This window comes from Callospermophilus lateralis, chromosome X (genome assembly GCF_048772815.1).
Source record: "Callospermophilus lateralis isolate mCalLat2 chromosome X, mCalLat2.hap1, whole genome shotgun sequence".
Taxonomy (NCBI): Eukaryota; Metazoa; Chordata; class Mammalia; order Rodentia; family Sciuridae; genus Callospermophilus; species Callospermophilus lateralis.
Window position 1 is genome coordinate 100,124,626 of NC_135325.1, and position 12,341 is coordinate 100,136,966.

Here is a 12,341-nt window from a genome sequence, read left to right on the forward strand (position 1 = left end):
GGTGTTCTTAACCATTAACTACCTCAGATTTTATCCCTTCCAGAATCATATTTACAACTGCTTAGTGGATATTATGCATTGGATGTCTGACACAACAGATGAAAAATGACTCAACCCTAAAATCTTGGTCTTCTCCCCCAAACTGGCTGTGACACACTTTCAGTCTAAATAAATAGTAGCACTGTTTTTTTTAAAAAAATCCCCAGCACCAAAAAGTTTAAAAAATAAAAAAGTTATTATTAATTCCTGAGCTCTGGTAGAGCACTTGCCTAGCATGGGTGAAGCTCCAGTTTCAATCCTCAGCACCATCACCCCCAAAAGAATCCTGAGCCCTAGGAATATGTCCTCTTTTAAAGAACAAGTCTTTTCAATAGTCTGTATAATAAAATGAGAAGTATGCATAATTTCTGCCATGCATCAAAATACCATGGTTGTCTATAGGAAAAACATTTGTGCAACTATTTGAATTGTAAGCTGAACTATCTTGTTTTTATGGAACACCATTTTTTACTTGAACGAATGACTAGCAATTAAACTATGGTTACTTAGACTTGGATCTTTAGCTGGTCACTTTTTCTAAAAAATGAACCCACGGAGTCTGTCACTTCAAGGAAAACAACAGAGTACTTGTTGCCAATAATAAAATTTAAGATTTTAAACAAAAACTAGAATTTTGGAAAACTTGTTTCTGCCACCATGGGACTATTTTCCAATTCATAAAGACTCTCCTGATAACTCAGTGAAGATATTAAGGAATGTGTTTGATATCATACAATGAAGTGTGCCAATATTTGGAAAAGCTGCATAATTCAGTGAATGAAAACTTTCCAAATGACCAATGCATAATGTCTCAAAATAATGAAAGCATGCATAAAAGACCCACTCCAAGTGAAAGAGAAACAAACGAGTTTTAATTTAACAAAGTAAAGAAAGTTCACTAATGTGGTTTCAAATTCAATATTGCAACAAACTGCCACTTGGGAGGAGGGAGCAGTTACTTGGACCCAGGAATTCCAAATCAGCCTGGGAAACACAGCAAGACTATCTCAAAAAAAAAAAAAGAGAGAGAAAAGTTAATGCCACTTGATAGAATTTTGACATAATATCAAAGAATAATACATACAATTATCTGAAAGAACTAATAAAAGTATCCTCCTCTTGCCAAGTACTTAAATTGTGTGAGGCAAGATTTTCTTTACATACTTCAATCACAGCAACACATAGCACCCAACCTCACAGCAAAACTCAACACCAGGTACTTAAGACTTAAAAATGAAAAAAAAAAAAAAAAAAAGACTTAAAAATGAGAAGAAAAATAGCTAAGTTTCCAAAAGATTATAAAAGGATAACTTCATTTACCCTGGAGTCAAAAAAGATTGCTTAAACACAAAAAAGTACTAATCATAAAGCAAATGATGTATAAATTTGACTATATTAAGATGAATAATTCCTGTTCATCTAAAGTCACCATTTTAAGAGTAGATATTCAAGCCAAAGAATCAGAAAATTGCAACAAATGCAGTGTAATACAAAAGGTTCAAATGCAGACTATAAAAAAACCTCTACAGATCCATAAAAGAAACGAAAATAATTCAAGAGAAATATAGAGGCCCTTCAAACAAAGAAATCAGAATGCCAAATGACCAAAACATATGAAAAGATGCTCAATGGAAATATAAGCTGCAATTAAAAAGAAAATATAAGCCACAATTTTAAAATTATAGATAGACACACACACACACACACACACACACACACACATATATATCATACTGACAAAACTTTTAAAGTTTGACAGTATTGAATGTTAGTGAGAATGTGAAACAAGGTCAACTCTCATACACTGCTGGTGCCATCACACACACAAATAGTTTGGCAATATCTAGTAAGGCTGAAGTTAACTGTAATCTATAATACAGCAAATCTATTCAAGTATATACTCCACAAAACCCCATGCTTGCATACACCAAGACATATAAGATTTTTTTCTATTGGCACTGCTGGTAATAGCCCAAAACTGGAAAAAACAAAAATGTACATCAAAAGCATAAGAAACAAACACATCATTGTACAGCTTTACAATGGAATATCTTGCAACTACAAAAATAAATGGAAATGCAAACATGAACGGATCCTAAAAAAACTGTTGAGCAAAAGCAGCCAGATACAATAGAATATATACTTATGATTTGATTTTATATCATGTTCAAGAACAATATTAAACTTACTAGGTAGTAAAACTATAAAGAAAACCAAAGAGAAAAAACAGAAATGTCAAGATAATGGCTACCACAGTGTTGGAAGGGTTTCATCAGGAAGGGAGATGATGTTTTTTGAATGAGTATAAGTCACGTGCGTGTGCATTTTACAATGATTCTTCAACCTCTTCTTTTAGGTTTTATGCACTATTCTGTATTTTTGTTAAAATTCACATTTTAGAAAAAAAAATTTTTTTCCTTACAAGTTTAAAGAAAATGAAACAAACCAATAAATGTACATACAAAAATTTCTTACTCTTATATCTAGCTATCCTTTTTCTAGTCGATGAAACAAATAACATTAAGACTTACATAATCATACATCACATCTAAGGCTAAATATGATGCCACATTTACCATCATCCACAGAGAGATTATCTACTTTGCAGATTACCCATATCCTTGGAGCTCACCTCTGTGTCTTTTAACTATTTTAATACTCTATCATCAGAGTGAGCAAGGTAAGGATGTTAAAAATCAACAGAATAGGGGCTGGGGATGTGGCTCAAGCAGTAGCGTGCTCGCCTGGCATGTGTGCAGCCCGGGTTTGATCCTCAGCACCATATACAAACAAAGATGCTGTGTCTGCTAAAAAACTAAAAAAAAAAATAAATATTAAAATTCTCTCTCTCTAAAAAAAACAACAGAATAAAGTTTTGCTGGTCAACAATTCACATCTGTCACAAAATTATTTTCAAAACCAAAGAATAAAAAGGTCAATGGAAAGCAATTATTAAATTAAATTTGCATAAGTCTGAAAACTTCACTGTAAAAGTTTTTAATAACCTCCCATTTTTAAAAAATTCAATAGCTAGTAGAAAGGATTTTGAATGTTCCTTGCAAAGAAATCATAAATGTCTGATGTGATAAATACACCAATGACCCAGATTTGATCATTATGCATCATGTATCAAAATATCACATCATATCCCATAAATATGTGCAATTATTATATCAATTCAAATAAAAATACTAACAATACTGGCAAAATTATATTGTTATATCATTTGTATGTATCAGTATGTAACAAAGAATCCCACTACTAGATATAATACACCACTAAAAAAATGGAAAAATTTTAAATGTATACACCTTTAAAAAAGAAAAAAACTCATAAGAGTACCTTATAAGTGGTAAAATAAACAGGTTTTAATTTGATCCCCAATATTTTAACCCTTTCTCTGGAAACTACACAGGCCCTCCAAGGTGTTAAGAACACCAGTTAAGCTTTTACATTCACAAAATGTTAAACCTACAACAAGTTTGTATGGAATATAAAACAAAATCAATCTTTCTTCCAGCAGGCAACATAAGAATAAAATGTGCTTCAGATTATCAGAGAATATAACCTAAAAATGTCTACCATCTAGTTCTTTTGTTGAGAGTAAATATATAAAAAAGGAATATCTAAATTGCTTCAATAAAGAAAAAATTTTAAAGTTGTTTCAATATTTACTATATTAACCCCTTATGGTTCTCAATGTCCCTATAACTCAATTCCTTTTAGAATGTAATAGTAGGAAGCTTCATGTTTTGACAGAATTTAACAGACTCCAATAACTAATCTGTCCCTTTATACTCAGACTACAAAAATGCAAGGTCAAAAATTCCTTTTTATAGAAATTAATCTTTAAAATGCCTTCTGGTGGCAAATACATTTGTTTCCTCACATTTTCAATAGCTTCATTTTCTACTTCTTTGAACAATCTTAATACACGTCTTTTTCAATAAGCCTTCCAAATGTTGAGGGGGGGGGTTGTGTCAGTGCTCCAAACTCCTACCTAATGGTGTAGTCATCATTACATAACCTGAGGAAATAATTGAAATATAATTCTATATTGTCACTCACTAGGCCACAAACATGTTCATGAGGATGCAGATCATAATGTCTTCATCAGTTATTAATTAGCATCTCTCTTCAAAGATTTGTTCAAATTGTGCACAGAATTATTAATAGGTTATTACAATCAATTCACTTGCATAACTATACACACAAGTATTCCTTAGTTATAGGAGAAAACAAAGTAATCACTAAGAATTTTCCCCCAATAACTACTATAGATTTATCTATGTGCTCCTTTCCCTAAGGAATCACAAATAGAAGGGCACCAAGTATCCTTAAAGAAATAATTGTTTTTCAATGCTGCATTTGTCTTACCACACCTGTCAGTTTTAGTAACCTAGCCTAAATTATGGAAAGGACACAAAATGACCTCCAATAGTTGCCCATTTTAATATGGCTTTTAAATTAATCACATTTTCTGATGCAGTCCAAATTCAAATTATTATTTTAGTTGCTTAATATATTCCAAATATCTGAGTTTACTGTACAAGTTTTTTTCTACATTTAAAAGTTTCATGCTGTGTGAAGACACTGTCTCAGGTTGCTGAGAATAAAATTAGAATCTACTTTCTATCAAAGATCAGTGAAAAACTGAATAAAATGATAAAATGTCTTACATTCTTCCAAGTACTTCAGAAGTATTTTATGAATACTTCTAAATGTACATATTTAGCTTTTCACCTTATACTCCCATCTTCCAGGAAAAATATGGCATAAGCCTCACATCTCAAACTTGGCCTCACAAATAAAAGGCTGATACTCACCAGTGCTTCACTTAATTCTTTAAAAAAAAAAAAAAAAAAAAGAATGAAAAAGGTTCAATTTGGTTAACCAAAGTGCTACATCTATTGTTACTGAGCATGGTGCCCCCCCCACCTGTAATCCCAGCTATTCAGAATGCTGAAGATCACAAGTTCAAGGCCAGCATCCAAATTAACAATAACTTGTCTCAAAAACACAAATTTTAGGGCTGAGGATATAGCTGGGTTGGTAGAGTGCTTGCCTCACATGCGCAAGGCCCCGAGTTCAAATCCCCAGCACCACAAAAAAATACAAATTTTATAAGGGCTGGGATATCACTCAGTGGTAGAGTGACCCTTGGTTCAATCCCCAGTACCACAAAATAAAAATGAATATTGAGACATAATAGTTTTATCTTGTGGAAAAAAATGCATTTATAAAGTAAGCAAACAACAAATGTTTAAAAGACTTGAAAGAAATTTCTGCATTTACAGTAAGAAAAAAGCACAAATATATTAATAGCATAATGTTTAAGCATTATGAAATAATTTTTTAACAAAGAAAGCAGTAGCCTAGATAATCTCCTAATATTGCTTCAACATTTTCTGAAAAATGTATTTCTCTTCCCAGGAAGACAGACCAAGATTTAACTTCTTAATACAGGTTGAAATGAGAAATTAAATGCCAAGTGAAAACTAAGACACCAAGAAAAGGTTGCTGGGGCTGGGGTTCAGTGGCAGAGCAGCCTGTCATGTGTGGGGCACTGGGTTCAATCCTCAGCACTACATACCAAAAAAAAAAAAAAAAAAAAAAGCAAATAAAATAAAGTCATACTGTCCATCTCAACTACAAAAAGAAAAGGTTTCAGTAAAAGTTTCAGCTGAATTTAGAGCAACTCTTTTTTTGGAGGGAGAGCATTCAACCACCAAAACTAAAATTTCTTAGAACAATTATATCTCCCCTACTTCCTTCCAAGAAATTCACATCAGATGACATTTATTAAACATCTAAATGTACTAAGTTTTGCAATGTCTAAAATCATTTGAAAGCAGAAGAAAAAGAATGACATCTAAAACATTTGGCAATTAAATTTTAAAACTTTATTAAAACTATCAATAATCAATAAGATCTAACAAAAACTTCTAATTGGAATGTTAAATTTTTAAAGAAAAAAAATTCTTCAAACAGATAGATGGTACTCAATGAATGAAAGCATTTCAAATTAGACTAAATATTGATTTTGAGAGCATATAAGATAGCATTTTCAGATTAGGAACTTGGAATATCAAATGTCCATTAAGATTATGACAAAGAAATGCTAAACTCACTGAGTTAATGATTTCTACAAGAAAAAGAATTCTCCACTAGATATACCAGTTACATGCAAGTTTATTACTTTAATCATGGGTAAGTCTTATGTGCCCATGAAATTATCAAAAAAAAACTAATTCCAAAATTAGAGTGATTAAATTCATATCTTGTATATGTGCAGAATTTGAAAGGGTTTGCAATTGATGTGAAACTTGTAAGAGGCAGTCTTAAGTATTACTGAAAAGAATACTTAAATTATGTTTTGGTATTCCTCCTCAGCCTTTCTGATACCCCTTGGGAAAGAACACATTAGGAGTTTAATAATTTATCATTAAAAACAATCAGTATCTCTATAAACATAATAGGGTAGCTAGGTATGCAATGGATGTACCAGTCTAATAGACAAAATACAATTTTAATTTTCTGCATAATTATCTAACAAAGCTTATTCTTCAAAGCCAAGATCTTCTATCTAATAGAGAGTTGTCTTTCATGGGGCATAATTAAGAATTTGCCATCTTTGTTAGTTATAAAATGCCCACATATTTCATGTTGCTTTTAACAGTATGACAATGTAGTTGACTACAACTCCCAGAATAAACTTATGCTAGTAAAATGTGACAGACAGGAAGCCCAACATAAAGTTCCACACCTGTAATTCCAGCTTGGGAGGCTGAGGCAGGAGAACCACCAAGTTCAAGGTCAGCCTGCACAACTTAGTGAGACCCTGTATTCAATTTTTTAAAAAATTTCTACATGGCCGGGAATGTAACTCAGTAGTAAAGCATCCCTGAGTTCAATCCCCAGTATCATAAAAAAGAAGTGACAGAAAAGAAATGCATTAACAATCTCATGATATGCATCATATATTTTTTAAAAGATAATTTTCAGGGGCTGGGAATATAGCTCAGTTGGTAGAGCGCTTGCCTCGAATGCACAAGGTCCTGGGTTCAATCCCCAGCATCACCAAAAAAAAAAAAAAAAAAGATAATTTTCAGTCAAGTAAAATCTCATCTGCTTGTTAAAAACAAAATACATAAGAAACAATTTGAAATATTTTTTGATGCTGTTTTTCATTGTTTTTTTACACACTTTTTTTAGTTGTAGATGGGCACAATACCTTTTATTTATTTACTTATTTATTTTTATGTGGTGTTGAGGATAGAACCCAGTGCCTCACACATGCCAGATGAGTGCACTACCACTGAGCCACAATCCCAGCCCCTCCAGATGCTGTTTTATATTTAAGATACATTCTTTTCAGACAAAGGGTTTTCTGGTAATGTTTACAATACCATTTGTTCTAATAAAATAAAAATGCTAACATCTATCTTTAGCAAGATAAACTCCGAAGTAGGCTATATGTAATGAAGTTTTCACAGAAGAAAAAAGAAGTCAAATAAATGAAAGTGAAGTACTGGATGGTGGTGTGTCAATTTAAAATATTTCAGTATATAACTTTAAATACTTTTCATGTAATAGTTATAAAACTGACCATACTGATTTGGACCTACTATAATTCAAACCCCATTCCATAAGCCAAAGCAATACCTACATGCATATAAGTGCTGATAACAGTTTTAAAGTAGCTCTTTAACACAAGGAACTATGACTGTTAGCATGGATCATGTAAATACACATAAAGTGAACCCCAAATTCAATTTTAACTAGGTATTTTGACCTCTTACATCTCTTAGTCTTCTTCCAATCAATGCCAATCAGAAGCAAGCAGAAGTTCACCTTCCAGCCCAATATATTGTTGGAAGCAACAATAGTAAAAATGTCAAAAACAGCAGCTGGGGGCCAGGGATGTAGCTCACCAAAAAAGAATGTACAAACACCACTAAAAAAATTTAAAAGTGGAGGAGGACACTAAGCAATTTACAAAAATGAAAGCCCCTAAATAGATGATCTGGCTCTAAAGGTAAATAAAACAAGGATGAACCAATTTATCCATTTTCAGGGAATTACCCTAAGATAGATGATGATGATGGTCTGGTTGGATTTGTTAACTAGTACATATGAGGATTTGAAAAATGTTCCTAACAGTTAAAAATGAATGTTTATCTGTCGGTCAATAAACCAATAAGCACTATAAGTATATGCTGGAAGGTGGGGGGGGGGGGGGGGTTAAACCAAGAGAAATATGAGACATAATCCCTATCCTTCAAAGACCTCTCAATTCATTAGAGTATAAGAGTAAATACACATGAAGGAGTCAGAGACCAATTAATTGCTAACCCAAGTGGTACAGACTTTAAGTGCAAAAGCTGTCCTGAGAAGTTTAAATATCTAAAGGCTGGAATAATATTACTTTTAATAGCCATCACTTGAGCACTTACTATAAGCCAAGTGCTTTACAGGCATTATTTAGTCTTCACAACAATCCTTTGAGTACTTATTATTCCCAATTTACTCAAGGGGAAACAAAGTGGTTAAGGAACTTACCCAAGGTCACTCAGCTAGTTAAGTGGCTAAGACGTCCGCTTATTCAGGCAATCCAATTCTAGAGCTCACAGTAAGTTTCATAAAACAGTGCGGGGGGGGGGGGGGGGATGTAAGCCATAATATAGGCTGGCAACATTACAAGAGCAAGACCGGGCAACGCGTTCCTGGCGCTTGGTTCCAAGTAACAAAGTTCTAAAGATTCGTATCTTTCCTACCAGCAACAGTAAACTGGTTACTGGAATTGGGGGGACGACCAAAACCAAAATGACTAACAAGAATTAATATCATACAGGGTTGACCTTTAGCTTCTAAAGCGATTCAGAAGGAAAGTAGAACTAAATTATTTGGTTTTAAATTTGTGGTTTTACTGCTTAAACAATTTTTTCGGGGGGAGGGGCGGAGCTCTGAAATTATGGGCGAGGAAATCGCGGGTACGGCAAACTACTGTTGTATTACCGAAAAGAAAAGTAAGTTTTGTGACTAAAGGAAACGCGTTATCCTAGGTGCTAGAGAAGCTTGGAGAGTTGCCAGAATTAGTTACAGTCCCAGGACAAAATGGATTTTAGGAAACGTTCAATGACAAAAGTTGAATCCAACCCGAAATAGCTCCAAGGTGAAAAGACGGAGCAAAGAAATGCCGATAGGTCTTCGGGGAAACGGCAATCCCGGCCACTCTTCCCCACGGCCCGTGGCGCTGCGCAAGGCCGGGACAGTCCAAGACACCGCTCCCCCAGAGGACCAGAGGTGCCAAACGGGGCTCTTCACGACGCCCCGGGCTTCTCGGCGGCGGGCGGAGAGAAGGGGAGAGTCCGGGACGGTTCACCCTCCTCGGACTTCGTGCAAAGGAGGCAGCAGGCTCCAAACTGCGGAGTCGAACGGGTGCAGAGTGAAGAAATGGAACAGAAAAAAAAATGGAAAGTCTGAATCGCTCCGGCGCAGACCCATAAAGAGAAAGGAGCCAAGTGAGCTCAAGCGAAGAGGGGGACAAAAAGAGAGAGAGCGGGAGCGTGGGGACCGGCAGGGACGAAACAGGAGTTCTGCTAAGAGGCCAAAGGAAGCTGACCTGCTGCGGACAGCAGGGATTTGGAGGAGGTCAAAGAAGGAGGGAGGCCGACGGCAGTTACCAGTACCGCTCCTCCCTGAGTTCGAAACTCCTAGCCAACCATCCACGCCCGCCACCGGGTGGGGGAGGGGGCACATCTTCCCCCCCGGACACTCACAACCTCCCACCACACTTGAGTGTATGGCCGACGCCCTGTCTCAGCCAGGCCCCGCGCCCACCTCTGGCCCGAATACTCACAATTCGCTTCTCCCTGATTTCTCCCAGTTCTTTATCCACTCTGCGGGAACCACCACAGTTGCGGCCGCCATCTTCCCCTCACTAGTAACAGAGGCCCGGATGTGTAGCACGCGAGCGAGGGGTCAAAGGGGAGTACCGCCCACGGGGAATGCCGGGAGCTGCAAGTTCGGTTTTCGATTTCCCGCCCCACCTTTCTTCCCACCCTGCGGAAGCCTGAGGCCCAGCAGCCAACCAAGTAGCAGAGACTCCTGGGCCCTTTGCAAAGTGACTACGCTGGCCGCGCCCCGCACCGTCCTCGCCTTTGCTTCCCTTTAGAACAGAACAAATGCCACACCCCGGCTGACTCGTAGCCCTTACCGTCTTGCGTAATACCTACCCCAGACCACTATTTCGAACACGTATTTTTCAAGCACACAATACGTGCTAGACACTGGGGAAAAATAAGCCACTTCGTCTACCTTCAACGAGCTCACAATCTTGGAAAGACAGAAATAGAAGTAGATAAATTACACCTCTGCTAACTGCCAAGATAAAATAAATTAATTGGGGAAGGAAGCAACCATTTATCATGTGCCAAGCAATATGCTAACACAAGGGATACAATCTATCCCTGGGAAACACATGAGCGTTGAGTTCTGACCCCCTGCAGTGTCTGCCAACCTAGGGGGTGCAAGTATGATGAGAAACAAGATATTTACATTACATTGTCTGAAAGTATCTACAAGATACTATAACAAAGGTCAAAGTGGAATATTTACAATGGGAAAACATGGCAGACATCATCCCATGTGGTAAAAATAATTTCTCCAAGATTGAGGGTGAAGTTGCAGGTAGAGCCCTTGCCTAGCATATGCAAGACCCTGGGTTTGATCCCAAAAAAGTAAATGTCCCCAGAAATAGAACAAAGGGACATCATATGACTCCTGATAAGGTGCTAGGAAAAACACTAATCAAATTTTTCATGTTAATCATGCCCCAAAACTACATAATCTGAATTTAAGCATGAGGAAACTGTGAGACAGACCCATGTTGAGGGACAATATACAAAATTACTGGCTTGCACTCTTCAAAATCGTCAATGTCATGGAAGACAGATCGAGGAATTCTTCCAGATTAATAGAGACAAGAAACATGATAACTGAGTCTCCACAAGAATTTTTTTTTTTCATTTGCTGTAAAGAGCATTAGTGAGGGGCTGGGGTTGTGGCTCAGTGATAGAGCACTTGCCTCACACGTGTGAGGTACTGGGCTCCATCCTCAGCACCACATAAAAATAAATACAGATTTTTTTAAGAGAGCTTTAATGGGAGAACTGACCAAATTTGAATACCTGTAGATCAAGTAATAATATTATAATAGTGTTAATTGCAATGCTTGGACTGTGATTACTAAGAAAACCTTTCTTTCTTTCCCCCTACCCCCTGTGCTGGGATTGAAGGAATGGGGCATTGAGCCTTTTTTTTTTCTTTTTTCTTTTCTTTTTTTTGCACCAGGGATTGAACTCTGGGGCATTCGACCACTGAGCCACATCCCTAGCCCTATTTTGTATTTTTATTTTAGAGACAGGTTCTCACTGAGTTGCTTAGCACCTCACAGTTGCTGAGTCTGTCTTTAAACTCGTGATCCTCCTGCCTCAGCCTCCCGAGCCACTGGGATTATAGGCGTGCACCACTGCACCTGGCATAAATCACTACATTGATGGTGCAATCCTCCTGTCTCAGCCTTCAGAGTCGCTGGGATTACAGGAGTGTACCACCATGCCCTGCAAAGGAATTTCTTGTAATAAACAATACTCATTGTGGCCTTGCTCAGGTGGTGCCCCCTGTAATCCTAGCTGCTAGGGAGGCTGAGGCAGGAAGATTGGAAGTTCCAGACTACTGAGCTAATGGATCATTGATTTGCAATTTACTTGGAAAGGGTTCAGAGAAAAACTCAGAGGAGAGCATTTTTGGTTCAAAAGAGTGATGATTGGGTGTTCGAGCTGGTATGAGCTAGATATGTGCATCTCTCCCTCTAAACCTTGTTAAGATGTGGCACATTGTCCAGCTGAAATGAGAAAGAGGAAAAGGGGGAAAAAGAGAGCAAAACTAGTAGGATGAGTAAACAAATGTGAAATGTTAACACTTTAGGAAGACTCTAGATTGAAGGAGTTAAGGAAATACTACCCCCAAAAATACACTGATTTAGTATGCCATTACTTCAAACTGAACACATTCTAGGAACTACAAATGTGGGGAGGGGGTTTCTTTGGACTTCCTTTATTTGCCTAAAGACAGACCTTCAGAAAAATACTCAGCTGGCATGAATTCCTCTCTGTGAAAATCCTCATCAATCAGGGAAAACTAAAACTCTTGCGCTCTTCAAAATTGTGTGGGGGTGCACACTTGAGTTGCAACTAAGGAGGCTGAGGCAGGAGTATTTCAAGTTCAAAGCCAGCTTC

At 36.9% G+C, this 12,341-nt stretch overlaps 1 protein-coding gene, 1 non-coding gene and 1 pseudogene across 9 annotated transcripts in view; 2 read left to right on the forward strand and 1 right to left on the reverse strand.

The window, feature by feature from the left end:
* The window catches only part of Thoc2 (THO complex subunit 2), a 118,099-nt gene extending 108,120 nt beyond the window's left edge, over nt 1–9,979 (reverse strand). For all 8 annotated transcript variants that reach the window (XM_077107399.1, XM_077107395.1, XM_077107398.1 and 5 more), the window contains exon 1: nt 9,902–9,979. In XM_077107399.1, coding sequence (XP_076963514.1) covers nt 9,902–9,972 — 71 coding nt within the window. In that variant the 5' untranslated portion in view covers nt 9,973–9,979. The remainder of the gene's footprint in view (nt 1–9,901) is intronic.
* Nucleotides 7,050–7,122, forward strand: Trnas-cga (transfer RNA serine (anticodon CGA)). The gene has a single exon. It is a non-coding gene; the product is annotated as a tRNA-Ser (tRNA).
* Nucleotides 9,980–11,842: 1,863 nt separating the features above from the next.
* Nucleotides 11,843–11,953, forward strand: LOC143639603 (small nucleolar RNA U13; annotated as a pseudogene).
* The last annotated feature ends 388 nt before the right edge of the window (nt 11,954–12,341 follow it).